The 27,064-nt window shown below is 44.0% G+C and overlaps 1 protein-coding gene across 1 annotated transcript; it reads right to left on the bottom strand.

Moving 5' to 3' along the window:
• Nucleotides 1-121: 121 nt before the first annotated feature.
• zbtb11 (zinc finger and BTB domain containing 11) lies at nt 122-12,293 on the bottom strand. Its single transcript, XM_082523194.1, has 10 exons — nt 11,500-12,293; nt 10,504-10,751; nt 9,344-9,575; nt 8,239-9,260; nt 6,091-6,408; nt 5,588-6,008; nt 2,046-2,163; nt 1,807-1,965; nt 1,087-1,262; nt 122-891 (listed from the first exon to the last, which is right to left on the bottom strand). The coding sequence occupies exons 1-10, from the start codon at nt 11,807-11,809 to the stop codon at nt 350-352; spliced, it is 3,546 nt and encodes a 1,181-aa protein (XP_082379320.1). The 5' UTR covers nt 11,810-12,293; the 3' UTR covers nt 122-349.
• Between the last annotated feature and the right edge of the window lie 14,771 nt (nt 12,294-27,064).

Here is a 27,064-nt window from a genome sequence, read left to right as displayed (position 1 = left end):
CCGGTGCAGTGACAGAACCACAAACTATACAGAACACAAGGACAAAGGCTTGAGCTGTCATCATCATCTTGGTATTAGCTAAAAAAACAAAACAAACAACAACAAAAACAGACCAGAGGAAAACGTTTGAGCCAAAGCTTTAATTCTGCCTGCATTCCTCCTGAGCGACGACACTTACTGTTTGTTTAGCTATTTACAGACAATGCACACAGTGAAAACCTCGAGTCTGAGATCATTACACTATTTACAAGTTCAGAAAAATAGGATCTGAATGTTGTTTTTTACATTTTATATAGACTGAAGCAACGTGATCAGTCTATGTGGGGAGTCCCCGTCCTCCGGCCCACAGCTATTCTACCTCGGCGACGTGAGCCACCTCCACCTCCATCGTCTGAATCACCTCAGGGTTTTCCTCGAGCTTCCCCCCCGTCAGCGCCTGCTGGGCCAAGACGTAGTTCACGACCTGCATGATGCCCTGATCCGAGAGCGTCGCCACCGAGCCGTCGCTCACCGCCTGCACAGCCTGGACGGCCTCCATGGCCTCCACCGTCTCCTCCGTGATCAGCACCGTCTCGATCTCCTCCGAGGACGGCTGCTGCGCAGGCCGTAGCTCGGGGGGCAGGTCGGACGCCAGGATGCTGACTGCGTGCTCCACCTGTGTGCCCTGGTTGTGAAACTGGAGGGTGTCCTTCTCCAGCATGATCTTCCCAGGCAGGCTGTCCACGTGGTACTTGGCCATGTGCTTGCGTAGAGTGCGTGCGTCGATGTGGGCCTCCTGGCACATGGGGCACACGTATGGACGCTCTCCTGTGTGAGTGCGGACATGGCGCTTGAGAGAGCGTGCATCAGCCCAGGCGACACCGCAAGTCAGACATTCGAAAGGCTTCACTCCTTCAAGAGAAAAAAAAAAGATGAAGGGGTGTTAATGATCGCATTTATAGCACAGAAAACTAATTCGCCGCCCTCACAGGACAGCAGAGTCAACAAGAGTGACGGGAGGTCTCATTTTAGGTTACGTTGTTATACGTTCGTACTTTAGCGATAAAAAGCATCTTCTACATGAGAAAAGCTGCATGACGGACTTACCCTGGTGGTTGTTGATGTGGCGTCGGTACTCCCGGAGCTGCGTGAACTTCCTGCCACAGTGCTCGCACTCTCTCTCCAAATTCTGCTTCACTCGGCCCTTCTTCCCGTGCGTGGCTTTCTTCACGTGCCTCCTGAACAGAGCCTTCTCGAAGAACTCCTTTCCACAGACGTTACATCTGACGACACAAACAAAGGGCGTCACTGTAAAGCGCACGATGCAAAAACCGAACGGAGATCAAAGCCAGCCAATCGTGTTGTTGCAACAACCATAGCATTTGTAACTGTCCCCACCTCCCAATTTACATCACTCATTAACCGTGAAGGAGTTTAAGTGAAATAACGGTACCGCTTACTTTCCTTTACATGTTTCCATGGCAGCGAGTTTGGTTTTATTTCAGCTGGTATGAAATCATTGATAATCGGCACCAAGAAAAGCAGAACATGAAGTTCTGAAGGATGGTAAAAATGTTTTATAATCAGCAGAAAGCTTCATTTTGTTTTTCAGTGTCACAGCAGGAGTGAAAGCAAAAAATGTGGCTGTTTGGAGAAGTTTTGGGGAGGGGCCACCATTACGTATCAAGTTCGTCTCAGAGGACTGAAGTTGCATGGTGATAGGTGTCTCAGGGCGCTCCTGTTGTGTTGTAGGAGTAAATTCCCTGAAGCTATTCTACTTCTGATTTCTGGGATGTGACTGGTGCACATCACCCCTGTCACACTTACTTATAAGGCTCGGCGACGCTGTGGGACTTGACGTGCGAGTACCAGTCCTTCTTCCAGCTGTAACATTTCCCGCACACCTGGCACTGGAAAGGCTTCAGGCCCATGTGCTTGTTCATGTGCTGCTGCAGATCTTTGGCTTCGTAGAACCTCTTATCACAACTGTGGAAGAGAGGAAGCAGACTGAGACCGCAGCTCGGGCTCTGAAGCAAAGAGGACGGTGTTGATGAAGAGTTACTCACTGTTCACAGGCGAACGGCCGGACGTCGGGTTTGGGTTGGTGCTTCTTCAGGTGTTTGCTGAGAGCGGAGGCTCGGTGGAAGGTGGCTCCACACGTGGTGCAGAGGTACTTCGATTCACCTGATAAGGAAATGGGGATGTTGTCATAAAGGCCACTGCAAACGACTGAGCCAAGATTTTTTTATATAACACTATAGACACTTTGTCAGAGCGGTAATCAGCTGCCTCTCCTGACAGCTCCGCAGCCTCAGAGCATAGCGGCACATGAACCCAAGAGCTCTACTGCAAAGATAAAACTCAAGTTCAATTCAATTGAACAACAGGGGCCTCAAGACACTTTCTATTGTAAGTTAAAGACCCAAAATAATACAAATAAAACAGAAAACCACCAACAATCAAAGTTAAGCGTTTTCTCCATCGTGAAAGAGGCTCTTTTTCTCCTGGCTAAATCACCGTGGTAACTGATGCTGAACACATAACCTGGTCGACTACCACCATCATGACAGTCATCATCTCTGTTTAAGGTTTTGTTGAGCCAACCAATGTAAAGAAAGCCTGTTTTGAACTCAAGTTTGACCCTCCAGTCTCCACCTGCTGAGCGTTTGTTCAGTTCACAGAGGGTCTCAAAAGCCAGTGTTGGGCAAGTTACTTTGAAAAAGTAATTAATTATAGTTACTAGTAGAGCTGGGCGATATGAGATTTTTTCATATCACGATATGTTTTTTTCATTTCAGGCGATAACGATATCTATCACGATATAAGCCAAATAACTATATTTGTAAGATTTAAATGTGCCGTTGCTCACAAGTAAAATGTGAAATAATCAGCAGCTTGTTTTTATTTAAATATTTATTTCCCATAATAAGTTCAACAGGGTAGATGTAGTTAAGGAACATGAGACTTTTTCAGATAAATAAAGGCAAATATTGCAAACTACACAAAAGGCAGCCGCTAAAGCGTTTAAGTTTCAAAATAGAACAAACGAAACAGACTAAATTGTCAATTCCACTTAGAAACAAAATATTAATTCTAAAAATAAATCTTAGTTTGTTTTACAGAAGAACAGACAAAACTGACTAACCTTTGTTAATATCAAATAAACTGAGAACTAAAAGGAAATTCTCAATCTCTCCTTGTTGTATAGCTTAGCTTTTCAAACAGTTGTAACAGTTACTTTAGTCTGACAAAAGCCGAATGACGAATTAGCGCTTCCAGTCAGAGACTGAGGCTACGTCCACACGTACACGGGTACTTTTGAAAACGGAGATTTTCCGTTTTCGTTTTAAAAAATAATCCCGTCCACACATAAAGGCAGAAATGAAGGAAAACGCTGCTATGAACATGCCAAAGCAGCAGGTGGCGCTAGATTCCTAACCGTGCAGAAATGTTGGCCAATCAGAAGTCTAGAAGCCTCGGTGGGAAAAAGTAAACAAAGCTGGGGCATAGAAGCAGAACCGAGTCGTATGTGTGGAGGGACAGTAACTGTGTGTATATGTAAGCATTTAAACACTGCAGAGAGTAGAATTAACAGTATTGTAGAAATTCATTTCACCGAAACAATAACGTGGCGCACAGTGTGACGCATGCACCAGTTCATTGTATTTCCAGACTTGCTTTCGGCACAATTTACAGTGCACGCTACTCTGTTTTTTGTCAGACTTGAAATAGCCGAAATACCTTCACACTACGGAACTTCTATGGCTCTTCCGTTCGACAATCTCTCCGGCATTGGAACCATCATCTGTTTTCTCTTCGGTCACGCTCGGTTGATTTTTCTAGTCGGCACACTCATTTCCTCCATTACGCGCTGGCTCCATTACCCGCTGGCTGCTTCCCAAACAAACACACGTGCGGCTTGGCACTTGTGCTGTACGTAACAAGTCACGCGACGTGACGCTGCGGCTGTGATTGGTTCGGCTCTGCGCTACTTAGTTTGGATTGGCTAAACTTTTATTTATTTATTTTTATTTTATTTTAAGAGGACAAGAGCGGCGAGGTCTATCGCGATAGCTTAATTTCTCTATCGAGTAAAAGTTATATCGCGATACATATCGTTATCGTTCTATCGCCCAGCTCTAGTTACTAGTTACTTCTTCAAAAAAGTAACTGAGTTGCAATATTCTAAAAGTAATTAATTACTTGAAAAGTAACTATTGCGTTACTTTAAAAAATGGTTTAACCCTCTGGGGTCCAGAGTATAATGGGCCATTTTTACCTACCGTACTTTTGATTTTCCCTCCACATTTTACCTTTAAAAACTATTTACTTTGTCTTTTCTGGTATCATCAACACAACCTCACGTGTCTGAATTTACAGTCATGTTTTCATTTTGACATATTGTATTAACACAACTGATCTAAAATCAGACAAAAAACATAAAATCCGAGTAGAAAAAGTTATATTTTTTACTGTAATAACCACAAACATGTTTATTGAATCATATTTCATAACTTTAAATGCAAATGTAAATTGTCAATTTTAAAATCCTATGCACAAGTTTTGCAAACAACAAAGTTAGTTGCATCCATTTACCTTTTACCTTGATTTTTTAAAAAAAACATTTCAAACGATTTACAGAACAATCAGCTGTTCTGCCTCCAATACGATGCCGCACAAATTATTTGTGCAACTCCAAATATTTCTGTCCACTATAAAGGAGAACATCACAGCCTGATACCTGCAGGTCTGACAGCAGCAGGTGTCAGACCCTCTCCTGTTTTCTACCTTGAGACAGCAGTCGCCTCATTGTTCTGACACACAACACAAAACTATCCACAACACTACACACCAACTACACAAGACAACACATTAACTACACACTCCAAACACGCTAAACGTCACAAATCTCTCACATCTCAAAACTCGCTCTCTCGCCGTCACTCCTAAAACTTCCAGTTTTTTTGTTTGTTTTTTTTGCTCATAAGCAGCGAGTGCTTGCTGCGCTGTCCTTAGACAGCAAACGTAACGAAACTATTGAGGAAAAAACGCCGCGTATATATTGTTTATCATGACTCTGGTTTTACGTGGCCTATCAGCACAATTTAAAAACTGGTATATATCACCTTGTTGCTTTGTCTTGAAGTTGTCGTGTGATTGGCTTACCACGACTACTTTATTCTTCCTCAGTCAAACAGCAGCCCTCATGTGATTGTTTTGCCCCCTGAGCTCCAGGTGTTGTGCTAGACAGTGATCGTGATTACCGTCCGCGGGAGCGCGCAGCTGCTTAAAGCTGTAGCGTCCAGATTACTTATGTAGTCAGCTACTTCCGTGCGATTGATATAAGATGCGTAAGCTGAACACAGCTTCAACCGTCTGTTTGTTGAAAAATAGTAACAGACCGCATTTTCATGTTAGTAACTGTAACGGCGTTGTAACGATAGGAACAGTAATTAGTTAGATTACTCGTTAATGAAAAAAGTAACGCCGTTATTCCCATCACTGCTCAAAGCAGAACAAGAAGTACAGTCAGGTAGATCCTGACCAGAAAGAAGAATTTTCAGAAATCCTGGATTAAAGAGAAGAAAGCTGACGTCCTGTGACTGACCTGTGTGGAGGCTGGTGTGCTCCTCCATGCTCCGCTTGCTCACAAACGACTTCTTGCAGAATTCGCACTGGAACTGTTTGGTGACGTCGTGCAGCGCTCGGTGCATCTTCAGGCTGTGTTTGTGGGCGAACGTCTTCCCGCAGACCTTGCAGGAATGAGGCCGCACACCAGTGTGATTCAGCATGTGGATCCGCAGGGAGTAGAGCTTCGGTAAGGTCTTCCCGCAAATGTCACACACAAATTCTCTCTTGGTGAGCGAGGACGATGACGACGTTTTCTCGTCCACCTCGCTGTCCGCTCTCCCCTCGGAGCCCTGCTCCACTGAGGGTTTGGCGACGGGGGCTCGCTGGCTGCTCTGCTGCTTGTGTCGGGCCAGGTGGGCGCGGAGAGAGGCGGCGTACTGGAACTCCTTACTGCACAGCTGCAAGGAAACAGAAACATCACGGTGAGAGCGGGCAGCATTAACAATTCAACACCACGCAGTGACACGCGCCAACACTTACGCTGCACTTGTACCCTCGAGCTTTCTCGTGCTTTAACGTGTGCATGATGAGAGAGTAACGTCTCTGGAAGGACATGCCGCACTCGGAGCACGTGTGCTCGCCGTCTACGGTGCTCTCTGCCTGGATTTTCTCCGGACTGGCTGTGGTCTCTGGCTCCGAAACCTTCAGAGCCCCGGCCTCCTCAGTAGCGACTTCCTCAGTCGTAACACTCTCCGCAGCACTGACCGCCGGATCTGTTGCAGACTCAGGCAGTGCTTCCACCTGACTTTCCACAGGCTGCTTGGGCGGCCTGCCTCTCTTCCCGGGCCTCGACCCAACCTAGAACACAAGTACCAACACCACAAATATTTGAACATGTGCCATATCTTGTTATTTTTAATAAAAACAACGGTTTAATGTCACAAGTAGGGATGGGTACCAGTATCTGACATAAACGGTAGTAACCAGACCGAAAAGCAGCGCACATTTCAGTGCTTTATTTCCTGAGCTGTGATACACTTTAGATTTTAGCCAATCATTTTACGTTTCCGAGGATAGTAGGCGGGTCCAGGTACGTACGTTCTTTTAGAGCAGAGCTACAAATTAAAAATGTCCAAGGCGAAGCGGTCAAAAGTCTGGCTGTACTTCACAGCAAAATATGCAAACTCAGCAGCCTGCAACAAGTGCTTTAAGCTGATACTGTGATACTGTCAAAGGAGGTAACACCTCAAATCCGATGAAACACCTGGCGACGCATAGCATTTTTTTTAAAAGCCCAGAAATGCGCTGTATTTGATAGCTTGCTGCGAGACATCACACCGAGCACATCTACTGCGGGTGGGTTGCCTGTTATCAGACCCGGAGTTAGCAACATCCCCCAAAAACACGAAGAGGAGAGTCCTGGCCCCTAGCCCTGTCAGTGTAGCAGAAATGATGACGGATGATGATGGCAGCAGCAGCCGTTCTTCTCTGCGTGAGTAGCTTAATGTTGTTCCAGTGTAATTTACGTTGAGTAGGCTAACCACGTTATTACATTAATGCATGTAAGGTGAACTAGCAAACATCATCATAGCTACATGCGGCTGTCTTCTTGTTTGATGGCAGATACTCCCTTCACCCTGGCCAAAAAGGCTAAAATGACCAAAGAAAAAGTGGAAAACGGTTAAACATGAGAGGTTTTGGACAAAGTTTGTGTTTTTTCCATTGTTTAAGCACTGCTTCCAGCCAAGAGTGATACCATATATGCCCCATAGCTGCAGAAAAGGCTAACATTGTTATCTTTTTACAAAAAAAAAAAAAAAAAAACCAGCTAAACATGAGAGGTTTTTGGACCAATTTTGTGTTCTCCATTCTTTAAGCACCGGTTCAGCACCGTTTGAGCACCGGCACCGTTTCAAAAGTACCGGTTTGGCACCGGTATCGGATAAAACCTAAACGATACCCATCCCTAGTCACAAGCACTTCTTGTTTGGCTCTCACGGAGCTTAAAGAAAACCAGTTTGCATTTTCAGTGGGGGGGGGTTCAGTATCTTTCTCTACAAGAAATCAGTTTTAGAGCAAAGCTGTTTTTTACTTTCCAAGTAGATTTTATTTTGAGCTTTTTAATTATTTTTTCACTATTAAACTCCGTTTCAGTTCATTATTAGAATGGATTTGCAGAGTTTCAGTTTATATTGTTCAAGTTCATTTAGTTTTATTTCGGGGTTGGTTTTAGTCTTCTTAATTATTGTAACATGGAGGGTATTTTTTGTATCATAGGGACACTTTACAAAAAGACGTGAGGTTGAGAGTTTTGTTGAAGAGGTGAGTTTTGGGAAGAGTAGATCTTATAACACAAAACGCTTGAAGGCAGCCAACTCGGAGTCATGTGAACATCCTAAGTCTGGACAAACAAAGCCTCGTGAGGCAGGAAGTGTTGAGAAAAGCAATCAAAATGATAAAGACAAAAACTACGAATATTTCTTGCTTTTAAATTGATTTCAGTTAACTGAAATCTTCTTTCACTGAGTAAATATGTTCTTCAGCCCCAGGCCTGAGCTCAGGCTTTAGACACACCCCTGTGAACTTTTTCATGTCTTTGTTAAATCTACATTGTTTAATGCTGTAAACATGGTTTCTGAGGAAGCATTGAAGCAGTGCCGAATTTTTTATGGGATGACTGTTTTGTACCTTCGGGGTGGCAACACGCGGTGAGACTGAACCTTTCTTTGCAGCCTCCTCCTCCTCTTCCAGCCCCATATGCAGACGAGCGTAACCGCCCTCTGCGATGGAGCGCTGCCGGAGTCGCCTCCTGTTGGGGTCATCTGACGTGAACTCCTGCTTGTCTGAGGGACTTTCATCTGCAGAAGGTTCCTCGTCCTCCAGCGGCAGGAACTCGTCTATCTCCACCTCCTTCCTCACCTTTGCTGGACGTCCTCGTTTGCGTTTCTGCGGCAGTGGTGCTGGTTCGACCCTCTGCTCCTCTGTAGTGGCCTCCTGAGTTGGCGTCACCGCTGCAGGAGCCAGCTGGGTGACCTCCAAGGGGCTCTCTTTGTTCAGTTCCACGTTTATGACAAATGTTTCTGCCTCTGCGACTTGTGGCTCTTCCATCGCCAAACATGCAGACACCACGGCGAGGGATTCGCTGGCCCCGGCCTGCCCACTGTGGGTGACCACAGTCATCGTCTCCCCCTCCAAACCTTCAGCATCCCCTGAAATAAGAGTGACGGTCTCACCCGGTTCCACCTGCCCGGTGTGTGCAATCAGGGCCACAGTCTCGCTCTGTCCAGCCTCCCCTTCGTGTACTTCCTCTCCTTCTACTGTCTGCGTAATGACCGCCACCGGTTGCTGGATGCAGCCGTCTTCAGAGGGTGTAACAAAAGTCAATGTCTCGCCTGACACGGTGACGCCGCTGTGCGTGACTAATGCCTGTCCGTCACTCTCTATGGTCACCATGTAGGTTTCAGAGTCATTCTTCGGCTCTTCCTGAGTGGCCGGCTTGCTCGACAACACCGTGTGAACGTCTCCCCTCTGATACACCGTCAGCTTCTGTTCTTCCACCTGCTTATGTACCGACTCACAGATCTGCAGCACCTCGGTCATCAGCAGGTGTCGGGCGAGGTTTGCGATGTCCGCCATGATGCAGAAGTTAAACGTAAGCGTGGATGTGTATGCAAAGTCCAGCAGTGGGAGGAAGCTGGCTTTGGTGAACCCTGCAGGAAGAAGGAGGAATGTTAAAGCTGGGCAAAGGAGGAAAACATCCAGCAAGGAATAAAAAAAAACCCAAAGTGCTCACCAGAGAGGTCGACGACCGCTTCGTGCGTGGACGCAGCGCCTTTCTCAAAGAAGAGCTCGTTGAAGTACTCGCTGCACGCTGCCAGCACAGCTTTGTGCGCACGGTACTCCTCGCCTTCGATCAGCAGCGTGATGTCACAGAACTGATTGTTGAGACGCTGCTCGTTGAGTTTGTCCAACATGGTCTGGCTGTGTTTGGACAGGAACTGATTGACCACGCCTTTACTGTCAACCTGAAAAATAAAACACATTTTAGGGAAAAGCATCAGTTTTATTCAGAAAAAAAAAAAACAACCTCTCCCACATGCAAACTTCAACTTTTATTCTCTCCTCCCTCCCACACCAAGCATGATCAATTTACTACCGAGTGGTCAGCTCTTATTTTGAAAGTCCAGCCAATGCTAACCAGATGAGCCAGGCCCTTCCTGCCTCCTGTTTTTTGCTGGTTGGCAGTCTCAGATGTTGGACGGCTGCTTCCAAAGGCAGGAATCTATCCAAGCTAGCAGGATCCTTTCAGTCATGGATTCAGGTGTGCTACAGATGATGATAACACCTCCCAGACTTGTCTTCACAGTGAAAGATTACAATTTATTAATCTATCACTGGTATCAGATCTGTTTTCACTGTCTGCAGAATCCTGAAGCGCGATGGCGGTCCTGGTTCTGTTCTTAAGATCATCTCTCAGCTAGAGGGTCACTCTAGCCTGAGCCTGCAACAGGTGGTTCTGCTGCAGAACCAGAACTACAAACTGCAGTTCAAGATGGAGGAGATTGAGCTGAACCGCAGCCATTTGTCATTTTGGGACACACACACCCATTCCTGCCCGTCGTCACCCCTCCCTACAAGCTCATTTAACTTAGCTTGAGCCAAGATGGCTGGAAATGAGCGTCTGCTCAACAAGATCTAAGCAGAGGAGGTAAGAGTCGCATTAATGAGGGTGAACCTGTGAAAGCGACTCATGTCTTCAAACGCACCACAAACACGCCCTAATCCAGAGCCAAATTCTAGGGACCACCCCTGATGTCTTTGGAAAGTCAAAGAAAAGCATCAGTAACACCGTGACTTTTGTTTCATCAATGATGAGTCATGTCAAATAATCAACATGCAGCACAAACAACCATAAATGTGTGGGAAACACTGAACGAGACCTCTGATACTCACAAACACCAGCTCATGCTTCGGCGTCCCCTTCGCCATCTTGGACCTCTGTTGCTGAGAAGAATCTGTGAAAAATACATTTTCCTCTCCCTCTTCTTCTTCCTCCTCCTCCTCTTCTTCGTTGGAGTTGGCAGCAGTCTTGCGTCTGCCCGGTCGGGAGAACGATCGCTGCCCCGAGCCGTCATCTGTGCCCCGCTTGCTCTGACAGTGAGCACACTCCCTGATGTGGTCTTTCACGTGCTTCAGGATCCCTAAGGGGGATGCATGACAGCAGCTCTCTGATCAATACCAGAAACTGATTTGTTCTACACACGTGCGAAAATTAAAGCATGTCCTGTCACGCCTGTAGCAATAAAAGGAATCATTTCCTGACTGGTGGTGGATTAAAATTAGGCAGGTTTAAGACAAGGGAGGCTTATTTTGAACACTGAATCATAAAAAGCTACTCCAAGAATAAAAAGATGGATCTGAAATGAGGACTAACCAATCCAGGGCACACAGCTGTTTGCAGCTGTGTGCCCTGAGCCATCTCGATCTGTCCAATAACCTCAGGGCATCGTTAGAAAGCGCTTAAATTTGCCTTTCTGCAGTTTCATCGGTGTGTGCAGTAAACAGAGACCTCCTCACTGCATCTGTGCTTGTTTGTGCAAACGCTGGATCGCCTGTCCAGGATATCTGATCTCAATGTACACATTACGATTATTATCGGACAGTTTCAGAGCAGTACATTTTTGAGGTTCTCTTTGGTTCTACGCAGACATGTATCTGATATGTGTCCGAAGCAAGCACAAGAAGCGATTCGTTTTCTCCTTTATATTAATTTAATATTCCCTTCTAATAACATCCATCCGCTCGAAACCAATCTCCTCATTGGCCGCTAGATGGCGACAGGGAGCAGTAGTGAGCATGCGTTTCTGCAGGCAGGCTCATCGTATTTATTTCCACCGGCTCATTCACACTCCTCACACTAACTATGAGCCGCACCCCTCGCTCTCTCACCTCTCCACCAGTACTTCTGGGAGATGACTTCCCAGGTGAGCTGCTGGTTCAGGTGCTCTCCGCCCATCATAATGTGCGCCTCGTTGATAAGTTCCTTCCTGCGCTCGTCCTGCAGCACCACCTCCAGCTCCGTGAAGTCATTCTGGCCCTTCAACCTGCGCTGATAAAATAGGGTCCCATTCCGCACCACGTAGCAGGCGGCCGCCTTGCGGATCTTCCTCTTGGTGTTCCCGGGCGTCCCCGGCGCGTACGGCTCCCGCTCGTCGGTAAGGTAGCGTATGATGGCCAAGTAGCTTTCCTCACACGACATGTCCGAGCCGAGCCGCGCTTCTCAGGCTGAACTGTGGATTTTTCTGGAAGAGGAGGGCCCTCCTCAGCTTACCGAAATCGGACGGAAATTTTTCGACGTCGCTCGGATCGTTGCTAATGCGAAATAGAGCCGCTACAACCGCATTTCAAATTATTTGCGAAGGTGGAACTGCAGTTCGCAACTGACTGGGGAGAAATGCCCGAACAGACAAAATGGCTGCTGCACAACCGGATTTGGCGTAACAGGGGCGGAAGTACGCAAATGTTTTCCCTGCCACAAGAGGGCACAATGTGCAAAGCTTTAACGTCATGGAAAAGAACCCGAGCAATTTAAAAGTGTATTTATTTTTTATTTATAGATTAAATATTTGCACTTAAATAAATCTTTATTATTCTTTAGTGGGCGTAACAAAACCCACAGTCTCGCCTGACACTGAGTAAGGACATGTATTGATCTTAAATTGTATTTATTTAAAAATATAAATTAAATCCCACAAATAAATATTTAACCTAAATAATTATATGTATTTATCTTGAATTTATTTTGTATTTGTCTAACTAAATAACTTTAAGATGAATGTTTATAATTATAAGTAATATTTGAAAAAGAAAAAAGTATGTATGTATGTGTATATATATGTATGTGTGTGTGTATCTGAGGAATTGTGTGGTTCTTGAAGGACCAGCAGACCATAGGGGGGCGCTGTTGCACACTTTCGCTATTGCAAAAAGAAATTAATCATTCCAGGGCTTCACCACAGCGTCATATTTTCACAGAGTTACACTGGGCCGACGGGGAGGGGGGAGACAAAGTAACACTTGCAATCTCATCCTTGTTTCAGATCCAGAGCCTGATGTTTGGTCATTACATTTTTTACTGCTTCCTCTGCTGCTTTTCATAAAGAAAATGGAATCAATCTTGGATTTCTAGACTGTTTAAGTATCATAAAGCTTCAAATGAAGTGCTGCTGTTTCTTCTTTTGCCATTCCTATCTCGCTTAATTTCCCATGCAGAGTTGATCTGACGTATCCGGTTCCCTCTCCTGTGAGTCAGAGATTTAATATTGTTTATTCCCAGTTGCTGCTGGCAGACACCCCAACACGTGTTGCAGAGTGTTTGTGTGAGCGCTGGGGGAAAAAATAAGATCGTTTGCATCCTGTCAGTGTGTTTCTGTGTCACATGACGTTTGTCTGGTCTCTCCAGTAATAACTAGAGGATTAATAGCAGGTGAATCTAAAGTATGACACCTTCACAGGGAAACATGAGCTGCCTGTGTTTCCTTCATCACGTCACAGTTTGATGCCCACTTTGCACATCTTGTCACTTCCTCTTTGGCTTATTGGCGCCACCATTAATCTCCTTCTCCTTTGTACTATTGTTTAGCTTAATGCAGGTTTCCTGGTCTGAAGACAAAGGCACCTATTACTCAGAACAGGAAGGCTGGTGTAAAAAAACAATACAACACCAGCTAAGAGAGGTTCTTTGTTCAGTCAAACGTTTCAGGATCATACAAACAGGAAGCTTTCTTTTTATATATGTGTGTATATATACCCCCCAAAATCTACGAGGCAGCATTATGCTAAAGAAACTCATTGGGAGTGACATCTCCACTGATGATGCATGTCAGACAACTGGGAGGGTGTAGGCTCATTTAAATACTGACATTGCTTTAAAGGCTATTTTATTTTGTCTAAATTTTTATGTTTTCATTGTAATGTTTCTATAATGTCACCTTATCCATAAACAATATAGCATAAAGCCTCCACAGAGTTCCCAATTCTATAAAGCGAAGTCGCTTTAGAAGTGTCGTAAACCTGTTTATTCAATATCCAGCAGGGGCCGACTCCTGATTGGATAACGTGGCTCTTAGTGCAGTGGGTTACACTTTGCCTAATCAGCAAAATATTCCTGGGACATAAATCCTTCGTGGTTATTTCATGAAAGACTTATAAACTCTGTCAAATCAACCTGCTGTGGCGCTCCCTTGTGAGTAAGGGAGCAGCTGAAAGTAGGTCTAAAACGAGCATACTGCTGTTTTGATGCGTTTAAGGTCTCAGTCAGTAGTTTAACATCTTAATGCGTCAGATTAAGTTCATTTTAGAAATTTTTATGAACAACGTGTGGATAGCCACACCTTTAAAGCTCAAAGTGATATACTTTATGTGGTGCGATCATTCTGAATAAACAAAAAAAAACAGATTTTGTTGAATAACTGAGCGTTGATTCCAGGTGGATGGATTTTTGCTTTGGGATCACTTTTTTAGATCGCTACTTTAACCATAAAGCTGAAAACCAGGTCTTTTCTTACCACTTTACCCTGACAGCAGATAACAGCTTTAACTTCAGAGTCATTTATTTTGTACAAAAAGCTTCCATGGAATCTGTATGTCCTAATGGACCCTCTTCCTCTGTTTATTAGCCACTATCATCGATTTCCCCAGCTTCATAGTGAATCACAGAATGGAAGTTTATCAATAAAAGCCTCCCATACGAGCAATTTATGTGCTTTCTCACCGGAGTTGTACATTTGGACTAAAAAGCCTGCTCATTTATGGTCAGACATGCATTCAGAATTCAAAGATGTACTCATCCTCAGTGCACATGTTGTAACAAAGAAGTGCACATTGCATCATGTGATGCATAGATGTGCATGAGCCAAAAAATCTCAAGTTCAGAGCTTGAAATAAGAGAGAGAGTCAGCATAGCCTCGGGCATTTCCGAGGAGAAAAACAGCACCGATCGTTGCCCCTGTTACGCGCTGGAATGGCCATTTTGTGTTCGGTTGTGCGTTTGCTGTTAAACCACCAGTGGTTTTTTCCACTCACAGAAGAAATATCGACTGTAAACATTTCTTTACAGCATTCATTAAACTCTGCAGATTTCTCCAATGTCAGAAATTTGAGATGATATTTTTTGTTATTAACTAAAAAGCGTTCATTTGTGTGGACTCTGAAGTACTTGTGCATAATTAGAGTTTATTCAAAGCTGTATCTCTAAAATGTATAGTTATAATATGGTGTAAAAGGCACAAACAATTAGAGAAAACCTAAAGTACAAGAAAAAAAAGGGATTTTTTTGGAGGGAAAACACAAAAATATCCCCAGACAGCTGAATAAGCTTCACCACAAACATCAGTTTAATCTGTACCATAACTAGTTTATACTGAAAGTGCATCCTCATCCCCAATATTGTCTCGTCAGACAACTCTTTGTCTCGCAGTACTGCGCTCACCAGCTGCAGTAATACCTGCCACAAAGAGACAGAGGCCCCATTTTATAGACCTAAAAAATTCCACATTAGCAGCGGAGGCGTGGCCCCGGCGTAAGCTCCAGATTTATCAGGTCTTGTTTGTTTGTCTTGAGTTTTCCATGACCCCATTCTTTTGGTCATTACCCAGCGTTTGCAACCATAGGTGAGCGTTGGAATGCAGAGAGACTGGCAGAGTGGAAGCTTCACCTCCTGGCTCAGAGGTTCACTCCATCATGACAGTGATATTAGTCTTACCTAACTCCACACCACAAAACTGACTCAAATGTCAAACTTTTAACTAAAATAAGTCCTCACTTTATGCCCGTGGACTGGTAAATAAAACTGCTGCTGCTAAGTGAATGTCAAGAAAGACTTTTAGTTTTGTATATTTGCTTTCCTGCTGCACTAATAGATCTGAACTGCAGCTTTAAGCAGACGAGAAGATCTTGTGTGTGACTCAGTCTCCTGGGTGCGATAAAGGTGTTTGCCTGTCTAAGGACAAACTCAGCTGGAGACCCGAGAGAATGGAGACTGCCTTATCTGTCACTGTCTTGCTCATGCTGTGCCCAAGGCCAGGCACTGTGATAGAAAGCTTGCTACAGTCTCTGGCACTGGAGTACTTTTCCATTACACAGGACCAGAAAGGATCACAGTGCCAGCAGTAATTCTTCCAGACCGAGACAGGGAAGATATAGGAGCACCTGAAGATGAACATGTGGCTCACAGTTTTATTCAGAAAAGGGACAGAAAGCTCTAGAAAGCTATTCAGAGCTGCTGACGGAGGACGTCGCCACAGTTTGTCACCGTCACTGAGCTTCGCTGCACAGAGGTCACAAGCGGATGACGATGCTCACGGTCACGGCTCTGCTTATGTCATCGCTTTCACTCATTCTTCAGCGCTTTGTTGTCTGGCTGGCAAACAGACGGACATTTCACGGGTGTTTGCAGCAAACAGGCTGCAAAACAGCCGGCAACCTTCTGATGTTTGAATGGTTCATTCGGTCAGAATGTAATGTGTGAATTTCGAGGGAATACACTGAATATTTTCACTCCAAATTCATTATGAGTGCAATACCAGCGTGATATAATACAGTTAGCTGTTCCAGTAGATGAACCAGCAAAAGAATAACTGGTGAAGCCAGGAGACATAATGTAAAGACCAGCATGGACTTGAACTGCTTACTGGTGATCAATTTTCTGCCACATCTGCGTCACATTATTAGCTATATAGAAAAACACTGACCATAGATTTCTGGGCTAAAAGGTGAGCATCCGTTCAAACAGCCAGCAGGGGGCAACTCAGCTACAGCCACCTGTTGACTGTCCTCCCCATACAGTTATTATGGAAGGATATATTTGCTGTGGGCACTAAAACTGTTTTTGCAGCAGGCTGTAAACATGTTTATTCCTGCTGTAAAGTTTAACATACGAGTCTGTAGGAACTGACATGCCTCAGCTTCAAATGGCCATTTGAGGAACTGCAGTTTCTCACATTTCAGCAATGTCTTAACTATTTTTGTTTTTTTTCCTAACACAAAAGGCCTAAAGAGAGCAGAGATGAATAATAACTATAAAGTGTTGTATAAACACATAGAGAGTGAGGAGGGACAACCCAGTGCATCATGGGAAACCCCCAGGATCTTACACCTATTGCAGCATATCAAAGGAAGGACTCGGGGTCACCTGATCCAGCCCTAACTATGAGCTGTATTAAAAAATGACAAGTTCTTCAGTGATCAGATTTAAAAGACTAACTCAAGAGTTCATAGTGGTGTTAAGAAATGGGTCATGGCAAGGTGAGTACATCCATCTTTTATCATCCACCTTTTCTCCCACTGATGCTTGTTAAAGTGTATATTTGTATTAAATTATTAAAAGAGTCAAAGGATTTTAAAGATTTGATTCTGTCAGCTTGTGACATATGTTTACATATTTAATGGAAAAATACTAGAAAAGGTGCCATCTTCACCTGTGCTCTGTGAGCGCTGCTCTGTACCTTGTGCTGTATTTTCTATATCCTGAGAAACTCCTGGTGAGTGTGTAAACTCCGGCCCGCGGTCGGGTTCCGAACACCCGAGGCACAAGCACGTGCTCCATGGTGTGAGAAAAGCCTGTTTTGTGCAACCCAGTATGGTCAGAGTCCTCCTTTTCTCTCTTTCTGGGCCTCCAGGCAACAGACAGATTAATGCACTCGCATCTTTTACACCCACCGCTTTGACCTTTCACCTGCAGGGACGCGCAGTGAAAACACAGAATACGCTCCGACACCTCTTAAAAACAAAGACATCGCCATCCGTTTGGTTCTCGGCTTCCAGGGAGCGCAGTCACAAGCTCATTGCAGCTAATGAGTGAGACAAAACCACCCCTGGAAACATTGCGGTGTAACATTTCCCACCAAGAGTCCGAATTACTGTCAACATCAGATCCCCGGTTACTCATCGCGGAGCCGTTCGGCTGTTGACATCGCAGCCCGTAAAGCAGCTCATTAACTCTCTGTTTCACTAGCGAGAGAATCCAAGGGCAATAATGACGCTTTTGTCTGGAGGGGGGCTGCAAGCAGAGAAAGTGAGAAAACCAAAGGGAAGGCTGGGAGCCAGTAGGTCACTGAGCTCACCTTACACCTCGTGTTCCCACAATGCTTTGGCTGCATCGCACACTTTTTTTTGCTGTGCAGAGCCGGAGGGGAAAAAAGTGAGTAAGCTGTTATTCTTAACTTTAAATCCCAACCAGCTTTTATTATCCGACACTGGAATATTGTGATCATGAGCCGACTGAGTAAACACCAGCACAGAGCTCCCTCCTGAGTCCTCAATGCAAAGAATATTTCCCAAGAGCCAACGCGTTGGGAAGGGGAGGCTCACTCTTCATTTTCTTCCCACTAAGCCAATAGATGGTTGAAGGCGTTGGTTGAGGAATATGAGATGGCAGAGGACACACCTGGACACATCTGCCCAGGAAGCTGCAGGTTTACACATGCTTTTGTTTGTCCGTACAGCTTCTGTATTTGCTGATCTCACGACACCAAACTGAGATCTGCACAGTCTGTGCATTCTGCCACTTGTGTGCCACGTTATAGAAAGGTAACAAATATTAAAGTAAAACTAAGACTGACCTAAGCGTCCTTTTACAGGAATAGCAGATTTATGAGCAATTAAAACACATTTTGTCTTTTTCATACGGGCGGGGAGGCTTTCTGCTTCAGCCTCAGTTGGATAATTGAGTGCCCAAAACTGGAGCACCTCTAATGTCCACGTGAGTCTTCAGCAGTGAGTCGGCCCCTTCAGACTCCCATATTAAAAACAAAACAAAACAAGAATAAACATGTTTATTATGACAGTCCCTGAACTGAATTTCTGGACTATGTTTGTCATTTAATGCAATTATCTGACCAGTAATATGGAGTCTGTACAAACAGTCCATCCAAGCAGTCTGAGCTCCAGTTTGGTGAATGAAGTTCTAGGATTTTATTTGAATGTTACTCAGTATTAATTAGCAGGGATCTGTGTCTGAGTGGTGCACTCTTACAGTGTTTGGATGCAGTTTGTGTTAGCTGATAATTAAGCAGTCTGTCCTCCCGTTTATATACGGTCACTTCTGGCTCCAAAGAAATCTGGGATGCAATGGTCCTAAAGCTAAAGTCTGGCCAGTATTAGCCAAATGCATAACCAACATTAATGCTACTATCCACGTACTGCTAACCAAGGCTATGTACTTCTATTGTGATGTCTGACACACATAATGAACCTGCTATCTTGAGTACCCATTTACACTGACAGACACTGATTTCTTCTCAGTGTCTTAAATAACTAACCTGGTAATAACACATTTGTCTGAACGCACTTAACTTAACCCCGGTTTGATGATTCATAACCAATGTTCGACTCTCCTAAAGGAATACAGACTGTGCCGCTTCTTTTGTATTTAAACTTTTGTCAGCTTTTTGTTTACTCTGCACTTTGCAAACGTTCTTGCATAATTCACACTTTTCTTCTGTTTTGCCTTTTTCTTCTTTGTGCTGGAAATAACTCTGCAGAGCTGACAGGCTGCTGACAGGTCTGTCTTTACAGCACATCGCTCAAACTGTGACACCAATCCGACACAACATTAAAAATACGTGCCGAGAGTACCGTGCGCTGCAGCTAAAACAGACAGCTCTCAGCCTTTGGAAACGTGGACACTGCATGGATCGCTGTGGGTGTCCTGTGGTGTCTGGCCTGGGATGATGGCAGTGGATCCTTTGGGTCCTGTGGGCTGCTGGGTGGGGCCTTGGTGGATCAAACTTGTTCCGGGACGAATTGCAGATGCTCAGTTGGAATGGAACCTGGGGAATTTGGAGGTCAGATAGACACGTTGAGCTCTTTGTTGTATTCATTCATCTGTTCTGCTGAGGGAAACTGATGCTGTCGGCATGTGCCTTTGCAGTGAGGGCATCCTTGGTCTACAGCATAAGCTGTATGTATTATTCTCTGTCTGAAAAGCAAAACCAATGTATAAGTGCTTTTTGTAATGACCAGCAGGGTGTGTGCAGCAGGGTTGTGCTCTCTGGCTCTGCTGCAATGGTGGTGCGGTAAGGAGGATGGAGGGGACAGGTGAGAGGGATTACAACCAATGAACTCAGCCCCTTTTTAGGGCCTGGAGTCAGGGGAGCAGTGTGTGGTGTGGGAAGGAACTGGAAAGCTGGTTTCCCGGTGGAATATATACTGGGCCAAATCAGCAGGAAATGCTGTATTTAAAAATAAAGGTGCTCAGATTGACACTTGAACTCTGTGTGGGTCCTGATCATTTCACAGTGTGACTCCAAATTTACTTTCAATTCTATAGTCTATGGGAAAGCCTGATGGAAAACAAAGAGCTCTTCTATTGGACTCACACAGTTATTAGTATTTATTGCCGCTCTATTTTCTTTGTGAAGGTTCCATCACATTTTCTGAAATATGCAGTTTTGTGTACAGTGTGCAGGAGCAAAAAGAGGATTACATATCAACCTCCAAGTGACTGAGTGGGGGCGTTTATGAGACCAGCTGTATATTTCGATTCTATTTCTATTTTCCGTTTTGATCTTTTTCATCTCTTTTTAATCCCTATCTGTTTCTCCAACTTTTCAGGAATTAGCCCGTCGGTTTAGCAAGTATATATACATCACATCTCTTTTAAGCATTACAGAGTTCTGTTTTGCTGTAATATGTTGGCAGTTATTCAATAATTAGTCGACTTTTCTCTTGGACAGTAGATATTTTGCTCACATTTATTTAGAAAAAGAAAAAAATGCTTATCTGCTCCATATAAAATGGTACGATGAATCACAGATTCAAAATCAACTAGCTGGCTTTGAGAAAAGCTCTCAGCTCAACGGGACTTCGCTAAGCAGTTGGCGACAGCATGTTCATCTTCAATATACAGTTTGTGGTCTGCAGTGATATTGTGCCGGGTGACACAAATCAAAGTAACATCAACTGGTGTTTCCCAGCAAAACACAGCACTCTAGCAGCATTATCCACTTCACCATCATGTTGTGTCTGAGTCGTTGATGTGATGATTTTGTTTGGTTATTCTCTTGCTTTTCATGCGATATCCAACCCGGTGATTTTGGCCTGTATCGGTTTAAATTAAAAAAACAGGAAGTAAACATTTTTGTTGTTTATCCAGTTCCTTCCATAATCCTGCATATTTAAAGTCGCTGACTCTGACTGTGGTTCCTCTAAATTTCCACGGTCTCATTTCAGTGCGAACGAAAACAAATTAAACCTTTTAAAAAGGACCAAAATCCAGCATTTAACCAAACCAGAAAATACAGAAACCATGTGTCCTTACTCAGCCACAGTGGTATCTAGTTCTGCAGTGTTTGTGGTTAAAAAAGTTTTTCCTTCAGTGATTTCCTGAGAAAGAAATAGTCCCTATTAAAATTCCTAAAAGTCAGCTCTTTGGATTATCCAGACTAATGAGAATGTTTCTGCAAAAGATTCTTCCTGTTTAATTATTCTTTTAAATGCCATTTTTAATCCTCTGAGCACTGCATATAGAATTTACTCCACCACACGTTTTGGATTGAAGCTGAATTCACATGGATCAATATTTTTGATTGAACTGACCCTTTAAATGGCTTCCAACTGGCCCCTGCCCTGTACATACACACTAAACACCTTTACGATTTATGTGTTCTCAGAACACTGGTGCAGTTCTGTAATAAAGACTCGTTCAATATGAGTTGTGTTCAGACGGCGCTGTGGAACCTCTTATCGTCAGACGTGAATCCAGGCAGCTGTTTTTGCCCTCGAGTGAGAGCGGTGGGAGCGAGCAGAGGCTCCCTAAAGTAAACAGGCAAGCTGTGCAAGCCCTGGAGCTGGGTCAGGGTCGCGCTGCATGATACTCGCACACTTGGTCTATCCCTGAACAGCCAAACAAAGCCGCTCACTTCTTTGCTGCCTGAGAACATTTGATTTGAGTTAGTTTTAGAGGTACTGTGGGGTTTTTTCCCAGTGTGAGAAAAAATCCTGAGATGTCATAAACTCCTATTTTATTCACAGCAGAAAATAGAAAACATGTTCAACTTTGGGCTGTGACCTTTTACTGTTTTATTTAAAATATTAGCTCATTTTGAGTTTGATGGCAGTGACACGTCTCAAAAAAATCCAGGAGGGGGGAAATGAAAGGCTGGAAAAGTAAGCAGTACTGAAAAGAAACAGCTGGAGGAACATTTTGTACCTAATTAGGTTAATTAACAACAGTTCAGCAACATGACTGAGTATAAAAAGAGCATCTTATTGAGTCAGAGCGTGAAAACAAGGAGTTACAAATTGTGCAGCAGTTTCAGAATAATGTTCCTCAGCGTGAACTTGTGAAGACTGAGTATCTTATTGTCTTATTTAAAATGCACAACATAATATTGTCCAGATTCGGACAATTTAGAGAAATCTGTGAGCACAAAGGACAAGGCCAAACATCAGTATTTGATGCCTTGGATTTTCAGGCCTTCAGGCAGTGCTGCTTTAAAAACAGATGACAGATTCTGTGCATGGGCTCACGAACACTTCCAGAAATCAGTGTCTGTGAAACCAGCTCACCGTTGAGAAATGCAGGCTAAAGCTCTATCATGCAAAGAAGGAGGCCTATGTGAGCATGATCCAGAAAAACAGCAAAGTAAACACAGAAAGCAGAAACTCACTTTTTTCACTAGGAACCTGTTTTGGAATATTAATTCAGTCTCAGAACCCTGGACTGTAATGATATGAGAGGGAATTAAGTTGAAATGAGGTATATTTTCTCAGATTTTAGTTCATTGTCAGCTTTGATGGGTACCATAAACCTACGTACACCAATCAGTATTTAAGGTTTGACTCTCATCATCCACTGGAGCACAAACTGGGTGTCAATCAGGATCCTACAACACCAGGGAAGCAGACGAACATCCCATCAAGAAGGCCCTGAGTAAATGTGGTTATCCCAGCTGGACATTTGTCAAAGCTGAGAAGGCGCCTAAATAAAGCTGATCCAGGAGAGAAGGACAACTGCTGCCTAAGCGAAAACCAATAGTATACAGGGAGTGCAGAATTATTAGGCAAGTTGTATTTTTGAGGGATAATTTTATTATTGAACAACAACCATGTTCTCAATGAACCCAAAAAACTCATTAATATCAAAGCTGAATGTTTTTGGAAGTAGTTTTTAGTTTGTTTTTAGTTTTAGCTATTTTAGGGGGATATCTGTGTGTGCAGGTGACTATTACTGTGCATAATTATTAGGCAACTTAACAAAAAACAAATATATACCCATTTCAATTATTTATTTTTACCAGTGAAACCAATATAACATCTCCACATTCACAAATATACATTTCTGACATTCAAAAACAAAACAAAAACAAATCAGCGACCAATATAGCCACCTTTCTTTGCAAGGACACTCAAAAGCCTGCCATCCATGGATTCTGTCAGTGTTTTGATCTGTTCACCATCAACATTGCGTGCAGCAGCAACCACAGCCTCCCAGACACTGTTCAGAGAGGTGTACTGTTTTCCCTCCTTGTAAATCTCACATTTGATGATGGACCACAGGTTCTCAATGGGGTTCAGATCAGGTGAACAAGGTGGCCATGTCATTAGTTTTTCTTCTTTTATACCCTTTCTTGCCAGCCACGCTGTGGAGTACTTGGACCCGTGTGATGGAGCATTGTCCTGCATGAAAATCATGTTTTTCTTGAAGGATGCAGACTTCTTCCTGTACCACTGCTTGAAGAAGGTGTCTTCCAGAAACTGGCAGTAGGACTGGGAGTTGAGCTTGACTCCATCCTCAACCCGAAAAGACCCCACAAGCTCATCTTTGATGATACCAGCCCAAACCAGTACTCCACCTCCACTTGCTGGCGTCTGAGTCGGACTGGAGCTCTCTGCCCTTTACCAATCCAGCCACGGGCCCATCCATCTGGCCCATCAAGACTCACTCTCATTTCATCAGTCCATAAAACCTTAGAAAAACCAGTCTTGAGATATTTCTTGGCCCAGTCTTGACGTTTCAGCTTGTGTGTCTTGTTCAGTGGTGGTCGTCTTTCAGCCTTTCTTACCTTGGCCATGTCTCTGAGTATTGCACACCTTGTGCTTTTGGGCACTCCAGTGATGTTGCAGCTCTGAAATATGGCCAAACTGGTGGCAAGTGGCATCTTGGCAGCTGCACGCTTGACTTTTCTCAGTTCATGGGCAGTTATTTTGCGCCTTGGTTTTTCCACACGCTTCTTGCGACCCTGTTGACTATTTTGAATGAAACGCTCGATTGTTCGATGATCACGCTTCAGAAGCTTTGCAATTTTGAGACTGCAGCATCCCTCTGCAAGATATCTCACTATTTTTGACTTTTCTGAGCCTGTCAAGTCCTTCTTTTGACCCATTTTGCCAAAGGAAAGGACGTTGCCTAATAATTATGCACACCTGATATAGGGTGTTGATGTCATTAGACCACACCCCTTCTCATTACAGAGATGCACATCACCTAATATGCTTAATTGGTAGTAGGCTTTCGAGCCTATACAGCTTGGAGTACGACAACATGCATGAAGAGGATGATGTGGACAAAATAGTCATTTGCCTAATAATTCTGCACTCCCTGTATGTCAGGAGTATCGGAACAGTTCAGACCCTTTTTTCTAAACTCCGCGTCTCCGTGGCTTTTAAACCCCAAAACACGCTGCGCCAAAAATGGGTCAACCCCAAGGATCAGGTCCCCCGATACAAACAGAGTAACGTAGTGTTTGCTGTTAAGTGCCATGAGGATTGCCATGATCGGAGAAACCAAACAACCTCTGGCGAAGCGGATGGCACAACACAGAAGAGCTACATTGTCAGGCCAGGACTCTGCAGTCTATTTACACCTTCAGGCCAGTGGACACTCTTTCAGTGATGAGGATGTACACATCCTGGACAAGGAGGAATGCTGGTTTGAGCGCTGAGTCAAGGAGGCCATTTACGTGAAAAGGGACAGACCACCTCTGAATGGAGGAGGGGGCCTAAGGGTGCATCTTCCACCACATTAAAATGCTGTGATTGCAGCCGTTCCCCAACTCTCTGTGAATGGGACTCATGGTCACTGATCAGTGGTTGTTGATCAGTGGTCATAGCAATTTCCATATTAATGATCAAGGAACTATTTGTGCAAATGTAGTGTTTATAAGGTTGGGGAAACCTGCAGTCAGCTGAGACCGAAGAAGTGACTTGGATGGGTGACGAAACGTTTCTCCCAATGAAAACGCTACGTCCAGATGATCAGAATCAACCTTTTTGGTTTATTTACCTGCATGATTGAGCATGCATCAAGACATTGTCAGATGTCCTGCAACATGCTGGGCATCAGTCTAGGTGGTTTGCTCTGGAACATTTTAATTGGTCTTCATATGTATTAACACCAAACAACAGTCGAGACAATTAAGCCAGCTCTGAATAAGTGTTTACCCAGCTTTACACTCCGAGCACTGTTTGTGAAGACTGAGAACAATTTTCAAAAGGATTTCCAGCATGAATGCAGTAGCCACTCAGTCTGTTATTCAACTCTTTCAGCTTCACAGCTAATGAACTCCGGCACCAGTTGGCTTTAAATTCTGAGCAGAGAGAAAGAGGCACTCAGATTTGAGTACAATCATCCCATGCGCTCTTTTATTCACAGAAGTGTTTGGTGTTTGATGAAACAGGCATTATGGTTAAGTGCTCTTGTGATCGATCATTTTGAATACATGTGAGCGGCTCTCTTCATTCCAACAGTTACCGTTGACATTCGGCATAAAGGAAACTGTCCATTTTCTAACGCTAAGATTAGAAATAGGTTTACTTTATGCTTTATTGAATATTTGATTCAGACTGAGCGACCCCACACAGCCGGCCTCGAAAACTAATTTCAACTTTAAGGTGAACAACTGAAACAACATCAGTCTGAGAGACTGATCAGGAAACCTTCAAGTATTATACCAACTTTATTTGAACGCTATCAGTTTGCTTACAGGGAGATCAGGTGCACACAGCACTGAAGCACCTGGATCTTAAGAACACGTATGTCTGCATGCTTTCTATTGACTACAATCCTGCTTTTAATACAAGCCTCATCCCCAACATGGAGTCTGCTTATAAGAAGAGGGAAAGGAGAACAACTGTCCTGGGGCTCCAACACAACTTTGGCTGCTCAACAACACATCTTTTACTTCAGGAAACTGAGGGGAGAAAACCAATGTGCAATAAGAGTTCTGTTGTGCTTGTTCAGCTGCACAAAGGCAGAACAGGAAGCCGTCCAGAGGGTCATTACAACTGCTGAACAAAGCTGCCAGATATCAGCTCCACCTCTGCAGTTTGCAGTGATCAGTCTGTATCCTCACTAACCCTAACCCCGTTCCAGCTGCACCTGTCTGGCAAATGGTTCAAGACGTCCATTAAAACAAGTGTTCTGATTAGCTCCTGAACTCTCCCTGCTAGGCGCTATCGTCATTGTTTAAACTTTTCCGTTTACTTATTATTTATTCTTATTTTTCCTTCATATGGAGGTGCTGCACTGTCTCATTGTTCATCCATTTTCTTCCACTTATCTGGGGCCAGGTTGCAAAAGCGGCAAATGACATGACACACGACAAGTGCACAATATAATTTCAGTTTAGTTTTAGTTTTTTTGTCTTTTATTTCATTTTTTCCACACTTTAGTTTTAAGTTTAATGTTTAGGTGACTACACTAACTCTACCTACTGTTTTGTCATGCAAAGCTGTACAGCAGCTGTTTCCATTTATCTTTTATATAATGTTCTTCCATGTAATACATTACCATATTACATACCATAAATCCAGATTTACGCCCGCAAGTGTGGTCATAAAAGGGAGCAGAGATACAGTGTGATCGTTTTAAAATTGAGGGATTTGTCCAAAACAGAATCAGGTTTTCATCAGAATTAAAATTCTTTCTTGCTTTTCTGCCTCAAATGCATACTTAGTTCTTAATTATACAGTGTCTAACTATAGAGTATCCAAAAAGTGATTGCAGCAAGGAGACTTTAATAGCTTTGTGGCTCCTCCTATAAACTTTAATTATAGTCAGTGTGAGTATTGTTTTGAAAGAATCGTTTTTCATCTGCCCGTAATGAAAACGTGTTGGTGGGTGGAGAGGAGGAAGCTGGACAATATATCTCCCCATCTTTTTCAGTTCAGGAAGGAAACTTGCACCACAGAGACTTCAGGTCTCTGAGGGCGGGAGGCCGCTGCAGGCGTGTGGCTGTCTGCCGCCCGCTGCCTCAGGGGACAGCTGTGATCGGCTGCGGCGTTTGGCTCGTGCTCCGCGATAGCAGCTGCCATAAACAAATAGCTGCTGGCTCGAGCCCCAGCTCTTTTCAAGACACTCCAGTGACCCCAGTGACCTTCACCCGACTCATTCCATGAAGTTTGGACAGATTTTGAGAGTCAAGCTGGTAAAGAAATCCAAAACAAACTAGATGAGAACGAGGACAAAGTGGCTGCTAGATGCTTTATTAGGCCGTCGGGACCTGATGTGCTA

This window comes from Aulonocara stuartgranti (assembly GCF_965226115.1).
Source record: "Aulonocara stuartgranti genome assembly, chromosome: 23".
Taxonomy (NCBI): Eukaryota; Metazoa; Chordata; class Actinopteri; order Cichliformes; family Cichlidae; genus Aulonocara; species Aulonocara stuartgranti.
The sequence above is the reverse complement of the archived record's forward strand: the minus strand, read 5'-3'. Positions and strand labels throughout refer to the sequence as shown.